At 32.2% G+C, this 24,246-nt stretch overlaps 4 protein-coding genes across 4 annotated transcripts; all 4 read right to left on the bottom strand.

Annotated features, from left to right (window-relative positions):
- Positions 1-1,983: 1,983 nt before the first annotated feature.
- LOC123705350 lies at positions 1,984-5,574 on the bottom strand. Its single transcript, XM_045654094.1, has 4 exons — positions 5,482-5,574; positions 4,624-4,676; positions 2,922-3,232; positions 1,984-2,192 (listed from the first exon to the last, which is right to left on the bottom strand). Coding segments are annotated over exons 1-4 (384 nt in total). The 5' UTR covers positions 5,500-5,574; the 3' UTR covers positions 1,984-2,190.
- A 4,242-nt stretch (positions 5,575-9,816) lies between these two features.
- On the bottom strand, positions 9,817-11,872 carry LOC123705421. Its single transcript, XM_045654181.1, has 3 exons — positions 10,853-11,872; positions 10,280-10,783; positions 9,817-9,879 (listed from the first exon to the last, which is right to left on the bottom strand). The coding sequence occupies exons 1-3, from the start codon at positions 11,870-11,872 to the stop codon at positions 9,817-9,819; spliced, it is 1,587 nt and encodes a 528-aa protein (XP_045510137.1).
- A 1,140-nt stretch (positions 11,873-13,012) lies between these two features.
- LOC123705250 lies at positions 13,013-17,644 on the bottom strand. The gene is made up of 3 exons (XM_045653952.1): positions 17,608-17,644; positions 14,237-14,310; positions 13,013-13,841 (listed from the first exon to the last, which is right to left on the bottom strand). The coding sequence occupies exons 1-3, from the start codon at positions 17,629-17,631 to the stop codon at positions 13,460-13,462; spliced, it is 480 nt and encodes a 159-aa protein (XP_045509908.1). The 5' UTR covers positions 17,632-17,644; the 3' UTR covers positions 13,013-13,459.
- Positions 17,645-19,818: 2,174 nt separating this feature from the next.
- Positions 19,819-24,213, bottom strand: LOC123705251. Its single transcript, XM_045653953.1, has 3 exons — positions 20,599-24,213; positions 20,209-20,408; positions 19,819-20,144 (listed from the first exon to the last, which is right to left on the bottom strand). The coding sequence occupies exon 3, from the start codon at positions 20,142-20,144 to the stop codon at positions 19,863-19,865; it is 282 nt and encodes a 93-aa protein (XP_045509909.1). The 5' UTR covers positions 20,209-20,408; positions 20,599-24,213; the 3' UTR covers positions 19,819-19,862.
- Between the last annotated feature and the right edge of the window lie 33 nt (positions 24,214-24,246).

Raw genomic sequence — 24,246 nt, 5'->3', positions numbered from 1 at the left:
GGATGCTCAGGATAAAAATATAAGGCAGGTATGCATCCCACTATACCCATCCAAAATTATTTAGTTATTTTTTTTTAACTCAGTATAACTAAGTATACATAAAGGAAATTTAATTATAATTTTACAGAAAAATACAGTTTAGTGTATTAGACCTTATCACTTAGCAGTGACTTTTTAGGCAACCGGAACAAAAGGTAACCATCAATAAAATTAAATAGGAAGTGCGAAAAGACAGAGTCATAAAAAAATAATTTTTATTAATTATACTTATGTGGTGAAAATAAATAGTCGCTAAATAAAGAATTTAGGAAGAAAATATTGAATTAGGTGATTATTGAATCGGATGTGCTTGACTACGTAATAGATATTGCGGTCGGATTACAGATGGTCTCGAGATGATGTTGCTATGCTGAAATTTCATAACGAAAGGTTGATGACCTCTTCTTCGTAGTACTGATATCTTATTTGAATTTATGTTTTAATGTTAAGTAATTATTTATAATCGATTTAAAGTTACACCATAGATTCCTAAATATCTAGTAACTAGCTATTTAATAATAATTAGTACGTTTAATTTCCCTCTTTCCCTCATTCATTTAAAATATAAAATAAAAACATGTGTCTTGTGTCCAATTTGTCATAGTCAAAACTGTTATTAAACTAAGGACTGATAGTAAAATATGTGTTTTAAAATTTATAACTGTATTAGTCTACGTGGGCGTTTACCCATTACAACGCAACAGTATTATTAGTTGGCCAATTAAAATCAAAGTTCAATAAAAAAGACACAAATCGATGAGATAAAAGGGTTAAATAAATTATCCTGATACGGTCAGCAACATAAGTTGCTTTTCGTCGATCTTTTGTCATGACAAATGTAAGATATAAGACAATTTTTGTATCTAAGGTAAGTACCATAATACATATTTTGTGAAAGTTAATTGTTTTAATCAAATAAGAACATTATGTGTGTGAATTAGAAAAAATAACACAAATTTTTCACGTTTTAGCTTCAAATTTGCTTTTTATTTATTATATATTTAAACCACAACTACACTGGAATTCGAAAAGAATAAACAATAATTATAGTATTTTTTATTTGCTTGCGTTGCTGTCTGTACCGGGATGGTTCTGTAAATATCTCATGCTAGTCATTAAAGTTTTAGGAGGCGCTATTATGTATATTTATTGGTACGATGCATTTGAATCATTTCTGTTTGTAATTACGCTCCTATCCATATCCTCGTAGAACACACAACATTGTAGTACCTATCAACATGTAATATAACATTATGTAGAATGTAGATATCATTTTCATGATAAAGAAAGATTGAACAACAATTTATCATAGCTAATATATTTAGTAATTTTTTTTTTAATTTTAGTAATAGATACTGTTTTGAAAAGGTTAGTAGTTATTCAGGAGCAAGTTAGGGAGCACAGCACTTGACTTGGCGGGCCGTTTAAGGTAAGGTTTAAGGTAAGGACTCATAAAAGTACTTCACGGTGTAAATAAAATGAATTATGAAGGGTAACGCTCATAAAACGTTTTTATATATCTTACTCCATAGAGAAAGTTATATAAAAACAATAATTTTTAAATTATATATAAAAAAAAGTTTTTATATAACGCCATAGAGTAAGTTATATAAAAACATATATCATGAAAGATATAAAATATTTAATGTGGAAATGTGGGAAATAAAAACGCATTAATTTTTCTATTATTTTAATTAACAACAGTTTTATAACAACTATCGAAATATTTAACAGATATTGCATAATAATAAATAGGGAATAATATAACTATAGAGTAAAGAGTAAAACAAAAAGTAAAAGTAATAATTTAATTCTTAAAATTACAATTACATCGTAGGTATATTAAAATTACAGGAATTGTAACAAATGTGATATTAGTAATACAATAAATAAATAAATACCTATATTTATATGTTGAAATCAATAAAATACATCAGTCTTTGGTTAGTTTTAACTTTCGTGCATTTAAAGTTATCTTAATTTTATTTTGTACAATATTTTTTGGTATAATTACTAATACGTATATTCTACACAGTATAAATCTCATTAATTTGGTTGTGGTTAAAGTTAGTTCAAGGGATAAATCCCTGATAAAAAGATTTTATAAGAAGCCTTAGTTTAATTGTAGTTCAGTTCCCGTTGTGAGATAATTTCTGAAAAAAGTAAACATAATTATTATTCTTAATAATTTATAATAAGAAATATTTTTGATAGTATAAATTATTGTATAGTTGTTTATATAGTTACCTATATAAAAAGTAATGTATGTTAGTTAATAAAGGAAATAAAAAATAGAACTTTGGCATTTATGAAAATGAGGTTAAGATCTTAAGAAGAACTACACCGCTTGTTATCAATTAAACATCGCAGTATAAATTAGGTCACACGACGTCCCTCTAAATTATTAATTACTATTCATATAACATCTCACATTTTTATGGAACTTTCTAGTAGATATCTTCGTTGTAAAAGTACCAGGAATTCGATTATCTGAAAGATGATCTGAATATGCTCTCCTATATCGGATACCTTAAAGTTAATCTTTCATCGATCACATTTTCTTATATATGTTTTCTAATAAATTAAATGAGAATGCCTAATTGCCGTGTTTATAACTTGGTATTTTTAATTTTAAATTAGTTAATTTTATATGTTGACCCTAATTAAAAACATAGAGCTGTATTGAACTAATTTGAAGAAAATTTACTAAACCATGGTATAAATCTGGTTAATATATAAGTAACTAGTTATCCAAATATACTGAACTAATTAAACTAAGAAAATGTTGTTAATCATGTGGTAAGCCTGGTTAATCTAAAACCATTTATTTATCTTCATAACTCTCTTAAGATTGACTACATTATACAGTACTCTATACTCACATTTCTCCCTCTTATAGAACACATGGCGCGTCGGTATTGGCAGGTCTTCCAACTCCGATAGCTCCGTCTCATCCATCGGCACATCAGGCAAGTACTCCGGGAAGCCCATAGATGGCAGCACTTGACCATGCCCAGTTGGCTCGTCTAGAAGCACGTGGTGGAAATGCTCGTGCTCCTCAGTGGGTAGCGCGAGGCCGTGGTCGTAGAGGTCATGGTGTTTGTGATGGTGGTGGACCGTCTTGTATACTGTGTGCGTGTGCTTGATTTTCTTTACTTTGTACGGCACGTGGATCACCACTTTCTTGGTGCGGCTGTGGGTAACAAAATGTTTAAAGGATTGTATGGAATGGATGAAATAGTGTGTTTAAGATGTATTGATAGTGGGAACTCAATGATAGATTTGGGTAAAAAATAATGCATATAATATAATGAGACGAGTTTCTTTTGGATGCAGCAAACAAGGTCGGTATCCTACCATCTATGTGTAAATAAACAACAAAATTTTGTTAATTTTGCTTCGCTTTAAAAAAAATAATAAGTATTCAATCTATAAAGAAGTAGGTAGGTAGTATGTTAACTATTTGAATATTACGTCTATCATGCGCATATATCAATAAACATATATCAGATCTACATATTCATACACATGTAAACGCATTGCATAATACAATTGAATGAAACAAAAATGAAAGTTTACAATCAGCTTAACAAGAAAATAGAAAAGCACGCATTTCCTCAACGCTCGACCGAACCGTTTGTCGGTTTTATTGTGCATGTTGCGTGTAGGTAGGTACACCATACCACTTTTCCTGATATATACGCCTATAATTTCATTATAACGAGCGTGGAATTACAATGTATGATATCATATTTGTAACGATATTTTATAGCCGGCTAATGTTATGTTGGGGAGAAAGCTGCGTTTCAATTTTTCGTTTTTGTTCTCTATTTATATTGTTTATGCCTCTACATTTGATAATTTTCACTTATAATGTAAAGAGTTAGTGCCCTTACGCACTAGCGGTTAACCGCGGGGGCGGCTAACCACGCGGTTAGCCGCTTTCCCATTTTAATATGCAACCGCTTATGATTGTACGCACTAATCATAAAGCGGTTGCATATTAAAATAGGAAAGCGCGGTTAGCCGCTCCCGCGGTTTACCGCTAGTGCGTAAGGGCACTTAGATTAGGTTAAATGGGGGTTAAAAATAGGTATAATACTACTAGAACTGAGTTTGAATAATCTTGTAGCTATAGAAAATTGAAAAGTATTATGGATTATTTGGTATATTATTGTATATTATCTATTGCCCTCAGTCACCAAGGCTTAAGTAACATAAAGAGGTAAGATCATTTTAGTTTAGTTATACCTATTAAGTTTCGTCGCTTTGACTCTTTGGATTTCTTATATAAATATAAATATGAATTATTACCTATTTAATGATAACATATTGTTTTGGTATCTATTTAAAACGACCTAAAGAACATCTTTACTAAATTGGGTTCCACAGTCAACTTCAATTAAAAATTCAATCAACAATTACCTAGTCCTAAAGTATTACCATAAAAAACAAACTAGTGCTTTTTTTAAATCCTCAACAAGTAAACATAAAAACTATTAGACCAATATCAATGAATCTTACAAAAGCAGATGCGTGTAGGTATTATTCCCGAGAGAAAAACGTTTAAAAATTGCAACTTACCCTGCTGTAGCTGTTGCAAGTATTGCTAAAAACATGGCGAGACAGAAGAGTAACTGAAAGAGAAAAAAAAATAATTAGAAGGTACGTAATCATTAAATATTAAAATTACATATGTACGAAAAATATATTCAATGTCTGTCTGTCTTTAGTTTTCATATATCTACTTGTATCCATTTTAATTTTGACTTATTTAATACCAAATGGAAATATCGAAAAAGATTTGAAAATATGTAATTTAAATCGAATGTTCATAAACTTTACCATAATAGGTATACTAGATACTATTTCAATTTAAAAAGTGATTAGTGCTCTTAAACCCCTTTATATTTTGTAGCTAGGTTTGAAAGCACACTGCGTTTGAAAAAGTTCGATGAGAAACTTTAAGCTTATCTTAATTTAGTTAACATATTTTTTTTAAAGCTACATGCATGTGCTTGATTCAAGCTTGATGAATACAATTTATATGCAGGTACTAAAGATGAGAAATAAATTATACAAATTATTGCCAAATATGTAGCCATAGTAAATTTCTAATTTAAGGATGCAATTTTTTCCTTATATTATCATTACAGTCCAAGAAGTCATAGGTAAAGTGATCTGTTATAAACATATATGGATAAAACCGAGCAACAAGATATCATATTATGAATATAATAAAATTTTATTTCGAAAGCATTTGATGTCTTAGGTGCATATAAATTCTCTTAGGGTCAAACATCGCAAGCTGTTAGTGTGATAGTAAAAAGTTATATTGCAAAAAAATAGTAAATAAATAAGTAATCAATATAAAATAGAGATAGATTAACAAATTGCAATGCATAAATAAGTGCAGTGAACTTATCACTAAAATATACATACCACTGTTCTAGAATCCATGTGTTTGTTTATTTCGCAATAATGAAAACTCGTGTAGGAAAAGCGTGGTAATAGTTCGCAATGCACGTTCACGACTACACACAAACTATTAATGAAAGCTGATGCTGTTGTTAATAATTTATATACTTACTGCCTGGGAACATGCAGGTATGGAAGAAAATATATTGCATAAGCTTAGGAAGGATGTGCGCTATTTCTCCGTGTCCTGTAGATTGTTCTCGGTGATCCTATAAATTCCTCAAAATTTAAGACTAACAGTGTTATAGAATAGTTAATTATATATCTTAGTGTACATATACGTGCATACACAATCAATTATGTTTATAGAATCTGAAATTACTCATTAACTTTAAAACACCAATGATAAAATTTCTCTATGCAGAGATACCTATGTATATGTATATTGCACGTCTTTATAAAGGTTATTAATAAAATACCGTACATATAGGTACAATTTAGATAATATTATATAGTAGATCACAACAAAAAATAAAACTGAACTGAAAATATTATCTACTTGCTTTTTTAATTGAGATGCTAGTAGGTACCTAAATGTGGAGTATTTTGAGAAATTATATTGTTTATATTATATAGTATAGTTTTAGTTTTTAGATGTAATTACTAACATAAATACTTAGGCTTTTTATTTTTTACTAACAAATGGATCTGCGATATCCGAATTTTTATGCTAAATAAATAAATAGTAAAAGAAACGAAAATAAACAGAAATGAAGCCTAATTTAAAAATTAACTGGAAAACTAGATTTATAAGAGTAAGAAGAGAATTGTAAAAATGTATTAGTATTAGATTGATGTCTACAAAATGCCTATAAATAAGTTTAGATTTAGAAGGACCTAATCATTTTATTAATTTCCCCTTAAGTTTTGCACATCAAGAGGCGTTAACATAAAAGATCGCTTAAACATGAACCATTTTGCTTACGAGAGTGAAATTAATTCACCTTTTTGCCAATATTAGACCTTTGTTTACAACACTGTATTTATTTGTGTCCACGAAACAGAAGATACTTGTAGCTTATTTTTATTTGTTAGAATTTTTATGTTAAGGAAATATTTGGCAGGTAATTAATAATTATATTTTGATGTGTATAAATACTTAAATTGAGTTTTTGATGTAAGTAATGCGTCCGATAATATATTTTTTTCTTTGAATATGCATATTCAATATGTACGACAGGATTTTATATGCTGTTGGCAGCAGAGCAATTCCGCGGTAGTTGCTACATTTCTTCTTGCTACCTTTCTTGTGAACTGGGCAGATGATCCCTGTATTCCATTCTTTGGGCTGTATCTGTTCCTCCCATATCCTTCTGAGGACTTCGTACAACTTGGATTGAATCACCGCTCCACTTTGCTTCCACATTTCAGAAGGCACGCCGTCAATACCTGGTGCTTTGTTATTTTTGAGCCGCATAATTGCTTTGTGCACTTCTTCAAATGTGGGCGCGGGTACGTCTTCCTTGTTGTCTTCAGTCTCCCTGATTATTTCAGCTTGAGGGGGTGGGCAGTTAAGTAGGTTCTGGAAGTACTCTCGCCATGCCATCTTGATGTCATCTCTATCAGTAATGAGGTCACCATTTTTGTCCTCCAGCACTTGGGTTGTTGGTTGGTATCCTTTTTTTGTGGTTTTCACTTCCTGGTAGAATTTCCTTGATTCCCCGGCTCGTATAAATGACTCCATATTTTGAATGAGGTCATCAAAATGCCGTCTTTTGGCTCTTCTGATTGCTTTCTTGAGTTGTAACCCGCATTCCATGTATTTTTCAATCCATTGCCTATCTTGCTCCGCCAGAACCTTATAGTGTCGTTTTTCTCTGACTATCAGTGTGGGTTTCGTCGGAACCGAAGTACGATAGATCAGATCTTCCTCCTCAAACAGATCATGGAAAAGAGGTGGGAATATGCTCAGAGCATGCACGCGCTATTTGTGGATTTCGAAAAAGCTTACGACAGTATCGATAGGGGCGCCCTGTTCGCAATTTTAAAGGAGCTTGGAATCCCAACCAAACTGGTGGACTTAATAAAAGCGGCTATTGGAGACAGTAACATGCGAGTGAGAGTAGGCAAGGAACTAACAGAAGAGTTTGCGGTTTTCACCGGATTAAAGCAAGGCGATTCTCTGTCGCCGGTGCTATTCAATTTGGTACTGGAATACATCCTGCGGAAAATGCTTGCACTGGACTGCGGAGTGCTACTAAATGGAAAGCATAAGGTAATTGGATATGCAGACGACCTCGCATTGCTTGGTGAAAACCGTGACGAAGTTAGCAAAGCCGCTGAGATCTTGAAAGAAGAAGCAGAAAAGGTCGGACTAAAGATAAATGTCAAAAAAACGGAATATCTCCACATGAAACGCTATAGGGACACACGAACGCAGCGCCAAAACCTACAGGTTGGAGATACGACGTACGCGGGAGTAGCAAGCTTCAGATATCTGGGTTGCACGATAACTGATGCACACACCAGAGAGGAAGAAATCAAAATCCGCATCCAAAATACCCTCAAGTGTGGTGCAGCCTTGCATAAAGTGCTCGTGTCCAGGCTTTTAAGCAAAAACACCAAACTGCGGATATACAAGACGGTTATAAGACCAATACTTACATATGGTTGTGAAGCCTGGACCCTAACCCAGAACGAAGAGCGTAACCTTTTAGTTACCGAACGAAAGCTTCTTAGGAAGATCTTTGGTCCTATCCAACAAGAGGATGGAAGCTGGAAAGTCCGTAAGAATGCCGATTTAGAAAAACTCATGGCCGAGCCAAATATACTTGGGGAAATAAAATCACGACGCCTGCGTTGGCTCGGGCATGTAGAGCGAATGGGTGAGGAGCGAGGTCTGAAGAGAGCATACTTGGGTCGTCCGTCGGGCCGACGGCCAGTTGGTCGACCCAAGTATCGCTGGCGCGACCAAGTGGAGAGAGACCTGAGTAAGCTCCAAGCCAATGACAATTGGCAAGAGACCGCTCAGGACCGGGGAAGGTGGAGAGTTCTCGTCTCGGAGGCCAAGACCCACTTCGGGGTTTCAGCGCCACAGGAGTAAGTAAGTAAGTATGCATATTCAAAGTTGTGCACAACTATGCACAACATATTCTTAGTGATAATTTTCTAAATTACCGTGTACCAACTAATTTGACAGACTCTATATTTTATTGAATTCACTATTTAGTTTTATTTATTTTTTTATAAATAGGAGTGTAATAACTAGGTAGGTACCCAAAGAAAGTCGCAAAAGCTGCTAACACATTTTCGAAAAATACTATACTAAAATTCCTTCTTGCTTTAACAATGAAGGTCAATTTATTTTGTATCCATTTTGATGATATAGAAAGATCAAAGTCAATGACTCTCGTGCATATATTTTATTCATTTTAAAAATAATATCTAGAAAATTGTTTGATGCATGCGTTTACACATGTCCAACGTAACTACGCCTGTCTGCTTTAACATTGACATGGGTTATGCAGGGTTATAATATACGGTTATATCAACTTACATGATATTTAATAAGACATCGTATATAAAAAATACGATGTATAGATAAGTGAATGAAATATAATATATTGTATAGTTTATTCGCTTTATGTGATACTTTTCTTTGAAATCTAGAAAAAAACAATAGGAATTTGGCATCCCCTCTTGTCCTTTCAGCGTATGGTATACTTAATATTAATATATAATTTGGTATACTTATTTTAGGTTGTCTGTAAGAGATAGCTTGCAATCTGTAAGACTACTACTATTTTTATTCCGACTTATATTATTTTTCATGGGCGTTGTTGCATTTAGCAGTCGTAACGTATTTTTCCTGGCCGTATAATAGAAATAGAACATAAACAGTCTCGAAAGCAGTCTCTCATAGTTTTTTTAGATATTCACACAGTATACTTAAACGTGATTACTAATCGATCATTATAATACCATTTATAAAAGTGCAAGTTTAAACTGTGATGTGTGCATGGTACAGAATAGTCTTTAAGTTACGCTTTGTATTATTTTAGGCTTTATAGGTAGTTACTATTATCATAAACGTGAAAATGATTATTAAGACGTCGTTATTCATGTAGATATCTACATACTTGACCTGAAGGTTGACGCAAAGATATAAGGGAGTAAAATTGCGTTACGCTTAGTTAAGGAAATTATAGATACAGGTTATAGCTAGGAAAAAGATTTTAAAATGATATTTAGGTAAGTATGGGAGAAATGACAAATGCGTATTTTTTATATTTTTATTATTAGCGATAATAAATACACATTTTTAGAGACAGTTAACATACATATTTATACTTTGTCTTACTAATGGAAGTCAATACTTGGCCTCTTCTCTTCTACGGATCGTACTTTACTTAACTTCTGCCTCTGAAATATATTCGTAAAAGTATTCAATATTCTTATGATATAAAAAAAAACAAAATACACAGCACTACTGTAGTGCTGTGTATTTTGTTTTTTTTCAGATATTTATTACTACTGTAACAGTAGTAATAAATATCTGAAAATAATTTTATTATGTATAAACTTAATTAGAAGTTAATTTCAATTTCAACTCGATTTTATAATTCCAACATTAAAGTAATTTATTTACAGTACCTACCTATCTAGCTACGTGTAAATACCCACGGAATTATTTTCACACGTTAATAGCACAACAGATTAGAATGAAAATATTATGTATAATGTATTGGAGAAACATATAGGTAGATAAGTACTAAGGACAAAAAAGCATACCTACAGTTTTTGCTTGAATTAATATAGTTACCTGTGAACTCCTAAAATGTTTCCACAACCCGTATCGGAGTTCCCAATCTTCGAAGAATAATGTATCTTTGTTCCAACTCACACGTTGCGATTCCTCCTTATAATTCTTCAACAAAGGTGGATTCAATTGAGGCGCTTCTTTCGCCCTCCGAGATACTATTTCATTCACATAACGGTATAAATCTGGTGCTTTATGCACCCAGCATATAAGGGACATAATAGATAACACAACAGCATGCAACCAAAACCGACACTTTTGAGGTATATTATTCGTTGTTATGGCAAAGTCCTGAATAAACATCACCATGCATGTGACCGCGGCTGCCGTCAATCCACACGGCACTTCTAATACCAAACATGACAACACAAAATATAAAGCCTCTACGTTCGCTTGATTGAAGTGGTACATCTCGAAAGCCTTAACAAAATAATCATGGAACAATTCTCGATGCTCTCTTATGAACGCTTTGTCGCTGCTATCATAGTGTCCAACTCTCAAAGGAACCTGGAAAAAAAATGTTTACACTCAGTCATCATCCGATCTCCATGGTAGATGTCAGAAATGTCAATTTACCTGGGAGAATTCGTAATAGATTGTAGGCTCCAATAAATATGTGAAATTCTTCTGCCGATCCAAGAAACGTGCCAATATTCGGCAACCGCAATAGCTGTACAATGCATTCGTAGATCCAATAAATTTAGTGACAACATGGTGAAAGAAACCAGCTCGGAAACTGTCTCTGTACCGACCGACTCGATACAATTGAGCAGCATATTCCAGTAACGAAGAAAGTTGCAAAATATTATCTTTATCAATTTTGACCATGGCAAACCAGTTCAAAATTGTTGTTACTATCGAAAGTCTTTGGTTATTTTCTGCTCTTTCAAAAATGCGCCTCAAGCACACATCGAACCCCTTTTTCAGGTACTGGTAAGTTTTTCGTTCATGAGTAGCATTATTCGTAAAAAAGTTTAAGAAACGTGTAACAAATGGCAGCAGATGTTGACTGTCGATGACCCAGGTTTTACTTTTTAACAGTTCGTATAGGACTCTCGTTCTATGCCTCGCAGATACTAAGTCACTAAAGACGATGCAATGAATGTCTGTTAGCATTAAATTGAATAGGGTAATCTTTCCTCCATTATAGTACAAAAGCACTTCAAGAATTTGACTGACGAAATTTTCAAACGTCCACAACGAGACTTCAGAGAAAAATCGAAGCGTGGTTTTTATGCACAATTCACCAAATTCGGGATGCAAGTACTCCATAATTCGCTGAAATACTTCTTCTATGATAGTAAACTGCCTTTTCGTGGAATAAATACAAATTTTGCCTTTTAGTTTCTCCATTTTTAACCGCATACCGAAATAGTATAAGAGAGTTAAGGACGAATATACGAGCTCATTCACATCGCAGCGTCGTAGAGTGCGCTTTGTAGAATGCTGTAGAAGGAACCTGAGTTTCCTTAGAGCATGTATTTTATTAGCATGAAATGCGGTGCTGAGGTCTGTCGGAACACAGAGTTGTTGTACTTGATGTGCAATATCTTGTAATGTATCACTATCTACTGTTGTGCGCTTATTCCTCCACATCTTATAATCTAGACTCTGAAATCGACTCATATGAAGAATATTCAAGAAAATTTATACACGAACAACATTACTTGACGCATTCATTTATGACGTTGATCTAGGATAATAATACTTAATATGACATGTGTCATAAAATCTATGTGATCATGATGTGATCTATGTGTGATCCTTGGTGTGATCTGGTATGATCTATATACAGCATAGAGGAGTAAAATAACTTAGCTTAGCCTGAATGGCTGAAACTGAAGGGTGAATTTTTTTCTTATATCTACTTGGGTTGTGCTAAATGCACTAATTTCTGAAAGACTCCTATTATTATGCATTAGGTACCTACATATTATATTAAAATTTTGGCTTCAATCCCTTTTTAAACAGCGTAACAATTCCGACCATGTTATGACAACAAAACTACCATTTAGTATGAATGAAGAAGTTGGTCAGAGCAAGTTATTAGAGCCCGCTCCGCACGAGTGCTTGCGATTGTCCGGAACAACGGTATTGCGTCAGCACTTTCGTGTTCTAGATAAAATCGATAGCAATAGTACATTCATGTGAATTGGTCCCGTAACCCATACTTTAATGGGGCACTAGGGGCTTGCGTTATTTTTAATCGACTTCAAAAAAGAGTTAGAGTTCGAGTGTTGGGTGGTTGAACTGATTTCGTGCCTCCCAGCTGGTATCATTAACATTTTGTCCAGTTCTTGCCATTGACAGGAGTTTTTGTTAAAAATAATATTAATATATATTTACTACCTAGTTCATTTTTACAACACTAGTATCCTACTAGTGTTCGGTACAAAATCCGCTAGAAAAATCAATAGATTGCATAATTAGAAAGATCACTTGTATACCAATGGTTTGTTTGTTTATTTTTTATTATAATATATACCAATAATTTTCGTGTTTTAAATGTTAGAATTGCTTGCTCTAATTGGCAATTGGGTCATAGGAACAAGGAAACATCGTATCTTATCACTAAAGCTTTATTTCTATTGTAAAATATAAATTTAAGCAAAAAGATATTTCACATTGAATATTAGGTATATAATTTCTTCGAGAACGTTAGACTTAATTCAAAAAGTCTAACGTAACTTTTATACGTACTTTCAAATATTTATTTTATCTATTGTTCGTGTACTTAATTCATAATAACAATGTATTAATTTTAAGTGAAATTATTAGGTGTAACTGCTAGTGCTTATAATAAGTTTAATGTAAACAGACAGTATCACATAGATATAATCGATTTATAGAAGGCATTGTTGAATTCTTATGTTCTGGGTGTTTTAGGTAACTTAATAGAAATAAAACGCAAATTCATTTATTTATTTATTGACAATACAAAATCATCCCTAACCTATCAGTCTTATATAAATTTATAAATAATATAATAAATTATTGAACAAAACTCAATGGACGGTTTAACACATTCGCAGCAATTTGGTCCTAATTTATATCTAATAAATATTAAATTTCCATTGTTACTAACAAACCACGTTATATTTAAAACGAATTTACATTATCTAAATTTGTTACTAAATTTTCGATACACCCCAGTTACCAAATTACGAGCGACGTGTTTCTAACTTATTGTTTCGTCGTAGACTTTGAATTATCAGACACTGCGACTTGCTGTGGAACATAGTTTTGCGTGTACGCCTGCGCCACATAAGGCCCTGGGCCGACTTGCTCCTGCAGCTTCTCTGCCTCCTCTGGAGCTACAGGGCACATACAAGGCACAAGCTGTACATGCTGTAGGGACACAGGAGTAAGGCTTGCTCCAGCTGGCACGCTTATAGGGATCGGTTGCATCGTCTGCTGCAACTGAACGTCTGGTTGCATGTACTGTTGGTACTGCTGTTGCGGTTGGTACACCTTACGGGACTCATAAGGGTAGATGTACTGGTATCGATACGCGGGTGATATGTTTGGCGACATCGGCTGTATCCATTTTTGGGACTGCTGGCTTCTGTAACAAATGTTAGGTTGTAAAATATGCGTTTTATTAGCATACACAACGCGATATTTAGGAAAATAACACTTGGCGACTATAATTATGGTAGTTTACAATCCTAAAAAATTTCATTATTAGGTTGAGAATTATTGTAAGCTAGAAAAACAGGGGATGAAGTCGAGATGACTCATGAGAATTGAATTGAAATAAGGATTTTACAAACTACTTCATTATATATTATACATATTATGTAGTATACAGTAGTAAATTTCAAATATTTATCATCAATACATAAGAATTTCGCAGAATTCGCATAGCATAAAACAATTGCAGTACTTCATCTTACACAAAAATATTTACAATAATTATTACAATTATTATATAATAAATATTATAATAATAAATCTTACCCTGAATCAGAACCCCATTTTAAGAAGAAACCTTCTGAAGACGCTATTAACACCAAGCTTAATAATACGCAGATCTGCAATAGAAGAAAAAAAATGTTTAACATTTTTTATAATAAAAAATAAAACTCTCGGAAATAATGTAGCTAGTTTTTCAGTTGATTATTAAATAAAAAAATCGGTCAGTTGCTCTATACAAGCGCATATATAATATACTTAATTTAATTTAAGCACAACAAAAATAAACTTCAAAACTTATTCGCTGAGCTTATATCGATAATCATATTCTTATAACAAATAATAATATTAACTGTCCACTATAATTTAATTAGAAAGCTAGTTAAAGATTTAATGAAAAGGTTCGTTTTATTCATATAGAGAATTACCGACTTTAAAGGTTATCATTAATTCGATTATGGTAGAGCTTTGCAAAAATGTTTTATGAATATTAGGTATATCCATTAGGTATTGTAAGATTTAATTAGGACATAGGTATCAAATATTTTACATAAGTATGGCTTCCGATTATTCATTTCTCAACAATTAATAAGCTTTTATGCCTAATAATAAATTTTTTGGAACCGTATAAAAAAGCATCCGGCTCGAATTGAGGTGAATGAAATGCAATGGGTGGTCCCTTGGGAATCTTTTTGGAGATACTCCCATATTTGTGATTGATTTTAGTAAAAATTCAAACTAAGTATCTATAAGTACTTAGATATTTGTATATAAAAAATATTAATAGTTTGCATTATAGGTACTTATTTATTTAAATGACTTTAATGACTAACAAAGTACCCACCTACACAAAATTATTCAATTAGGTAGGTACCTAAAACAAGTCCAGACCAGCAAAAGAGACTAGCAAAATTTTATCGAAAAAGAACCAAAGTCTAAACTCGTCTCTAAAAATATAAAATATCAGCAAAATAAGACTAGCAAAATTTTATTGAAAAAGTCTAAAGAACTCGTCCCTAAAAATATAGAATACTAGCTTTCCACCCGCAGCTTCGCCCGCGCAGTCAAAGAAAAACCCGCATAGTTCCCGTTCCCGTGGGATTTCTGGGATAAAACCTATCCTATTTCCCGGGGTAAAAAGTAGCCTATGTCCTTTCTTGGGTATCAAAATATCTCTATACCAAATTTCATGCAAATTGGTTCAGTGGTTAAGGCGTGATTGAGTAACAGACAGACAGATAGACAGAGTTACTTTCGCATTTATAATATTAGTATGGATGTTCGCAATCAACATCTTATTCTAAATCACTAAATATAAGTGTAGAAACATCCCAGTCGTTGCTATAATTTATAACATACAGAAAAACGTATAGCCGGTGGTAACTAAACTTTTTATAGAGGCAATAAATAGTGAAATCAAATATCTCGAATGTATCTTAATCTAAACAACGCCGTGAGAATGTGGTGATGTGCTTGTAGATTGTAAATTATCTGTTTATCGATAACATGGATTCTTCTATTTATTTATCGACTTACTTTAGTCTTGTAAACTTATTTTGAATATGAGATTTGATTGTGTGTAATAATTATCTATTGCCGTTCACCTGAACATATACAAAATATGTAATGTTGTATATTTAGATCTTTATATCCTACTAGCAAACCGGGCGAACTCCGTTTCGCCACCAGATACACCTTTTCTTTGCTATAAACCTCACGGAGCCCGAGACCTTTCCAACGAATGCAAAACCGTGGAAATCAGTTCGTGCATATAGCGTCAGGAAGGAAAACTCGACTTACCTACTTTTATATAGTAGACTAATATTACTTGTTTGTATATATTCCCATTCACCCAAAACATCCAACTAATAATGACAATATACTATCTGGTATTGTATAAACACACTAAATTACAATAATGCTCGCGAAAATCTGCTCTACTTTTTAAAATCTCACTTCAATATTTTAAATGTTCAATGTTCACATTCCAGTTAACAAAAAACACGGAAAATATCGTATTTTGTCGTAAGTACATATAAATGATTGTCATACCTAACTACAACTAATGAAACGATTAAAAATTTCATATTTCAATGAATATTCATGAACTAATATAATGTAGGTACATACTGGAGTTTATTGATTTAGTAATTATAATTATATGATTAAATATACAAATGAATTTAGTAGCGTCTAAACGAAATCGAAAATATAATTAGGTAACTACCTGACACTTTTTAAAGGATAAAGAACATAAATAGAACTGGATTATGAAATCTGTAAATTATGATTTAGCTTAACAGTAAGTAGTTATGAAGAAATTGTTCATTTTGCTTTTTATTTAACACAAAGCTGTATCACATCTAACTTCGCAATGCCAAATATATAGTCGCAAATAAATCAAACACACAAAAATTCATTAGGTAATGCGATAGGAGAGTAAAAAACATTTTTTATCAAACATTATTGCGCTCCATCAATTTTTAAGTAGTAGTATTGGCAACTTAATAATAATTGTCTCCTTTGCTTTTCAATATATCCAAACTATATAAGTACATAAGTAATATATTACAAAATAGCAACAGAAGTACTCCTTAAAATATTAATTTAAATTTGATTGGAAATTTTATAGCCACCTTTATTCGAAGCTCTGTTTAAAAAAGCTTTTTATTATTATATGAAATGCCCATACTTTTAATCAAACACCACACTATGTTTTGATGGTTCAAAAGCAATTTATTTTCAATATTCAGTCTCGTAAGAATATGAGAACATTAAAAAAAGATTTGTACGGAGCGAGACGAATGAATATAATAACCCGAGATTCAAACTTACTGTCTACAATATTAGGCCTGTGAGAACTTTAATATAGTTTTTAATTAAATTTTGAAATATCTTTGTTATATTGAAACAGCTCTATCATAAAAGAAGCGAAGCTTTTTAAATTCTTAATATCACGGGAGTATGAGATGAACTTTTTTGTTCAAAATATCAACTTATTATTTTTAACATAGTGACTGTTAAAAAAATTAATAGCGAGCGCATTCTTCAAACGGAAATTTTTAATTTTATGAATTTATGAAGGTAACCTTTTAAATTAGTTTTTAAAAATTAATGTAAGTAGATATTACAAATAAAAACGATTTTTGAAAAATATTTAGTTACGTTTTTAACTAATTGACTGCAGGTATTTATTATAATGTTTATTATTAATGCAAATAAATTGAAAATAATTATTATTCATATTTTTATCCACATTGATACTTTGGTATAAATTTTTAAATTGATGAATTTAACACACTGTCTTGAACATATTTTTATACTTAGTTATTTTTATACTTCTTAAAATTAAAAAAAAAATCTTTCACTATTCTTGGCTAAAACACACAGATTCACCATCAAAACGTAAAACTCACCATCTGATTGCTGTGTTGATACATGGCACTAATTAAAAAATCACTCGATGTTATAAAAAAAACCAAGACCGGACCCGCGCGTACCCGACCCAACCGCAGAGTGAGGGCTCCCTGGGGAGTACTCCTTTTTTATACTGTTTCAGTAACATTCCGTCCCTAACAGGTCCACGACCCTGCCATGAAGTATAATAATAATCTTATTAACTTATCTACACTCCTATCTTTACTTAGAACGTACCGTTATATTAGCCCGAATTTAAAAGGGAGTTTCGTGGGCACTCACCACTTAAGACAATTTCACACTTTTTTTAATCATAATATACGTAAGCGAGCTTAGCCGATAGAAGAGTAATGTGGGAAGGATGTTCCGACAGTCGTATCTAATCGCTACGGCTATATTACCAATCTGAGCCGAACATGACTGGCCATGTTTCCCGACGCGTGAAATCCTAAATGGGTGCTCCGTCAACATTTACAATGTAACAACAAAAACTTTCTTCGGATCCCTAGTTGGTTAATTACGTCTGATTGATATTGTACTGAGGGTCTTCATTATGTTTTTAAGCTGCAGCATTTCCGCTGTTATTTTTTTAATGACGGCCAATGGGATTCATAATGTACCGAAGATTGTTTTATTGTTTATTGTTGTCGTTGTTTTGAAATTGTTATTTGTAACAAATAGGTGTATGATTATACGTGATTTTAGACCTCACATAAACTTGTGTACCTGCTAAACAAATTAGACATTTAACCAACTTGTTGTAGATAATAAGTCCCTATGTATCATGTAGGTGTATATACGTAGTAGGTATATAAACGGACAATGTAAAAGCTGGAAGCTGGGGATCGAACATCCTAGACCTTAGTGCATTGATCGGAAACAATAACGCATGCGCACACAGTCTGAACCTAGTAATTCCTAGGACACCATAACTACCTACTAAGTACTAAGAATAAAATATACGTACATACCTACATAGGTACACGTATTCAATGTATTGAAATCTTATAAATATTATTGATTCTTTAAACTAATGGTTTCTTTTTTGTTAGAATAAAGAAAAATTGCAATGTAGAGCTTTTCTGAAAGCGATGCTGAAAGGCAGCTTTTAGGCGGAGGAGATTTTGCTGTTTTGTTTAAATATTTGTATTTTTTCATAGCTCTATATTATGTATATTGATTTGATATTTGCTTTTTAATAGAAATACTGTAATTATAACTTTGATCATTTTATACTTTTTATACGATGCTGATGAAATTTCTTCCGTCCAAAATGGTTACTTATGAAAAACATTAGGTACCTAATGTAAAATTTGAGTAGCTACCGGCCTAACAGTAATTAATTCCGTATTAAATTTTATATATCAATATAAAAATGATATTTGGTATATTGTATACCTAATTTCATATATGTAACGTAGGATAATATTTAATTAGAATTCAAAATATAAGTAAAAAATAAAATATAACTTGTATGAATTGATCGAAGATCTTATTTTTGAAATCGGTCGTTTAAAGTGAAAATGACACCATTCTGGTCATAATTAAGGCAAACGCTTTCTTTGGAGGCATCCGTAAAACTGCAGCTGGTTCCACATGAATGTCAATAGAAAAAAAATCTCCACAATTAATATGTATTAATGAATCGCTCTTAACATATAACTTGAGCTATTAAAACTAACGAATTAGCTCTGTGATAAGCTTTACTAGCCATTAGGGCACCGAAGGGCCCTTTTTTACAGTTATGATGACATTCCTTACTTTTTTAATAAGACAAATAACCCAATGACCAATGCGTGGAGCTACTCAATCGTCTACTTTACATAGAAAAACGATTAGAATTTCAACGTCTTCGATAAATGTTACCGAATCCCCATTAAGAAGCGGTTAGCCGCATATCTTTGTGGCGTGTTCTTTCAACAAAATTTAAATTGCCTTAAGCTACGGCCTTATGAACTTTTTATTTGATCTGAATAATGTTTAATATAAATTTAGATATTTATTTCATTCATTGCTATTTAAATACGGGATATAACGACCGTGGAGAATACTTTTATGGTGTGTAATAGTTATACAATAATTATTAGATATAAAATAGAAACAAAATGTTACTCAGTGGGTACACCTACTAAGTAAGAACATTGAATTTGTCAGTATAGTTAGATGAAATATCATGACTTGTAGACAAAGCTAAATCAAAATGCATTAAATCCATCACATTTTTTTAATCAAACCAAAACATTGAAAGTGCATTTTACGCGTCATCAAAGTTGAACCTCCTGCCGCCGTCAAATCGAAAACCGTACGCGGCCGCATTTTTTACGTCAACTAGCGCCGGGTTGCGGTGTTTATAGAAACTGCCATGCCCATGCGCAGGTCGCGACGAACCGTTCGGAATACCGTGCGCCATACGAGGATAAAACGCCTCGAATTCACCGCTAGATGGCAGCACCGTCTTCAACTCGCCATCTTCAGGGTCGTACGGCGCACACAGAGATGGCGCCACCATCGCCAGTACAAAAAGCACGCACAACATCTATACACAAAAACATCGATCAATCGCAAAATAACAAAAAAAAATCTATCCACAAGTGACGTACCTCGACGGTTGGTGATGCAAATCGAGTGAGCTCGAATCGGCGCTTACGTAATCTGAGTCGGTCACCTTGGCGGGGCTACAGCGGTGCTACTTCAAGCGATGTCTCGTCAATACTTTCCCTCGCCCGACGAGCCATTTATTGACACGGTTCGAGAACAGTGGGGCGTCGCTCAGATTTGCCGAAATGATTCACAACTAGAACTACATTAGCACCGGTTACATCAACCGCGAACGGGTTTTCGCAATTAAATCAATGCCAAAGCGTGCGGTAAATAAAACAACATTTCCATCTCTCATATTTAATAGGTCTCGGAAAACTTATTTTATGATAGAAAATATTACACTGTATCCACTACTGTTTCTAATGAGAATAAATGTGAATTTGACTTACGGTTACAATTTTATAAAATTGGAGTGCATAAAACAATATAACGTAGGTACATTTCGTATCGACTGAATGTGATGTAATCTACGGTCTACTAAACTTGTACATTGTTATGTAATTTAACGCCTTGACCTAAAATTCATTAAACTTGAAAAATTTATAAGCATAAAATTATAATCAAAAAATATGTATATCTTTCGTGTATATTATGTAAAACGTGAAAATGTAGGTAATTATGGTGGAACAACTATGATAATAAAGCATATTTGGTGTTATATTTTCGCAGGTACGAAGTCCTAAGCTTCAAGTAGACATTTGAATTAGAGCATCGAGCACCGGTGGTAAAAACTATACTTATCTCTAAAACTCAGATGGAACAATTTATTACAAAATTAATCATGATTCATTTTTAATTGAATACAATTGAAAAATACAAAAAATTAAACATGTCATACGAAACAAAATATTACCTCTACTCCACCAATAATAATAATTAATAAAGCCGTATCCTTATAAATTAATACCTATTAATTGCGGACCAATTCAAAAAACGTTATCGAATATAATGCGTGTGTCATATTACAATATAATAATAAATTACCAAATTTGTTATTGAACCTTATATATGCACATTTAGCATATGGGCGTACCTAGTAAGTTATACATGATGTCTTCAAAAAAGTATCTACGAGGTGTTCAAATTAAAAAAAAAAGAATAAGAATAAATGGGAACACTATGTACCAATAACCAATCATGATTTTTTTTCATACATAACACTTCTATACTATATCAAACGAATAATTGCCAAATTATCCGTTCACCCACGCATCGTGATATAAAAAAATATTCACCTTTTTTTAGAAAATTGATTACGAATTTGTTCCAATAACTTCCTAGGTACGTCCACACGTCACCAACTCACGAAGCGTATCAAGCCGCCTACATCAGCTATATCTACTTAAAAAGAGCAATAAATACAATGTTCTAATCAAAAAATATTTCACAATATACAGCTGATGTCCACTCTTCTACAACGAATGCTGTTGGAATGAATATGTTCCTAAATACTATAAATTATAATACCGTTGTTTATCTTAAATAACACTCAAAATGATATAAATATAATTATTAGGAATAATAATATAATTATTTACTCGTTTACAGTACCAGCCATTGAAATATACAAATATTTAGAATTTGTTACATTTTATATTGCTTTCGAAAAATTTCACAGCGTTGTTAATACACAGCATATGTATCACTTTAAATCTACAAAACCGAATTACTTTATATAATTTAAATGAATTTCATGAAATACCATGTTTTGTTATTAGAATATGAATTTCACCAATTATCACGTATATAATATTTACAGCCGATTATCTTCATCTAATATTTTTCTAACAAACCAATTGAGAGGAGTTTTAACTACACCACTGCAAAGGAAAACAATATTTATTACAGAAACTGTTAATGTTTTTTTTTCGCCAAATTTTAATTCACAGCACTTTAAATTATCGTATTAGTATAACACTTAACGTTGCAACGTGTAGTTAAAACCGTTCATTGAGAATAACAGCTTTATTTAATTTTTTCTATTTTTTCAATTTACTCATTTTATATATAATATAAAACTATGATAAATATAGTCATAAATCACTACTTTATCTGTGTAGTGATCGTTAATCATATATTTATCTTTACATTATATAAACAAGATGTAGTGTTGGTCAAATACAGCGAATAATTCTGTCCTAATCGTAATATATATTTGTGATAATCTATTTCTTAATAACTAAAACTTGTCATCAATTTTTGTGACTAACACCCTTAAACAATGCGTTATATATCCAGATATCATAATGTACAACTTATATAATATAGCTAATACAACGGTAACACATTGGTCTAATATAATGCTTTACAACTATTGTTTGATAAATAGATTTAGCAACTTTAATAGGCCTAGTAACTGTTAAAATATTGACGTCATAAACATGTAAGGCTTGCTGTATTTAGAAGCAATGTTTTAGTTAAAACTAAGATTACGTGGGGGCAGAACTCAGTGTTAACTATTATATCGGTTGGTTTTTGATACTTTTTACCTAACTAGTTATTAGATGCTATGTGACAGTCACAAAGCACTTGCACTGGATTCTTATGACTAATTCGAAAAGGAACGGGAAAATAAAGGATTGCTATCGGGAATATAGGTTCGGAATGGTTATGGGAATTTAGGACAATAAAGTCTAAATTAACATCCCCTGTAACTCATACACTCTTCTTATATAAAGCTTATCTTTATATTTAGAATATGATTATCTTTAGAATATGTTGTGGTGCATGCGAGTGCAGGATTTATCATTAAATTATATCTTAAAACTGCCCCCTAAATCTAACACATCACTATCGCAGTGTGAAGCTTCAATAATAGGTCCTAATAAATCTCTATTGCTTTTTGTCGATGTAAGGTGTGCGTTTATCGATTAAACGCATGGTATTTAGGCAGCTTGTGACTAAGGCAACACGATACTCGAATTGGCGTTATATTAAGCGTTTCACTTGTTCCATGCCAGTTTTAACGTCCGTGAAGATCATCCGATACATCTTGCTATCCCGCCAGGGAAATATAACCCATAACCGATTGACATAACGTTCATTATCCATTCTCAATTGCAAACGTTGGTTACATTTGGAATCTTTCAGGTCGAATCGATTGATTCTATGCTTCTAACAAACAGAAACTTAATCTAATAATTCACGACTAAATGTCACCTGGGACGCATTAATTTCCGCGTGGTGTAACTTTCACGTTACATTACCGAGGTGTTTTACAGTTAAATACCAGCTTAGTCTAAATTTGTATTCCTACTAATACCCCTAACACATAGCCCGATAATTTTATCCAAAAGCAACCCATAACTTAACTACACAAATAAATAGTATAACAAGCGATCGAATAATTCAAACGACTTCTATATTTTCAGAAACTGCCCTTGGATAGTGTAGTAGTATTTCAAAACAACGAGGAAACACTTCAAACGCGAACACAAATATCAGAATGATTTCCAAAATCAGTATCAGAACCGTTTAAAGATAATAAAAATATTTGACGACCAATCACTATATATTCTGTGCGCTTAATCTGTTTTAAATCTTAATTCGATTATAGAAAATCCAGATTTGATAACAATATATAAATATCGAATTAATATCTAGTAAATAAATTTAAAATTTAGAATTGTACGTTTCCACACCTCGCGTTGTTTTCAAATATCACTATTCCATAACGATTTATTCCACCGTATTCCTGAAAAAAACTACAAATGGAAGATCGTGATTTTATATCCGGATTTACCAAAATTATTATTAACGTCCATTGATTACAATAATGCTCTATTATCTACCTAAAGTATGATTAACAATATTTAAATATAAATATATAAACAACAGCTGTACTAGATAGGAAATGAGACGGCGCAATCAAAAAAATAATTAATTGAATTTCAGAATAACTAAATATTATTATTTATATAATATATTAAGTAGCCGAAATGTCGACGATGTCAAAAGAAAAAAATATGAAAATAATTAATTATGACGATGTGCAATGAATAAAAAAAAATGTGTGCGCGTACTAGTGTACACACGTA

This window comes from Colias croceus, chromosome Z, assembly GCF_905220415.1.
Source record: "Colias croceus chromosome Z, ilColCroc2.1".
NCBI classification, from domain to species: Eukaryota; Metazoa; Arthropoda; class Insecta; order Lepidoptera; family Pieridae; genus Colias; species Colias croceus.
This window is presented reverse-complemented; position numbering and strand designations above follow the sequence as displayed.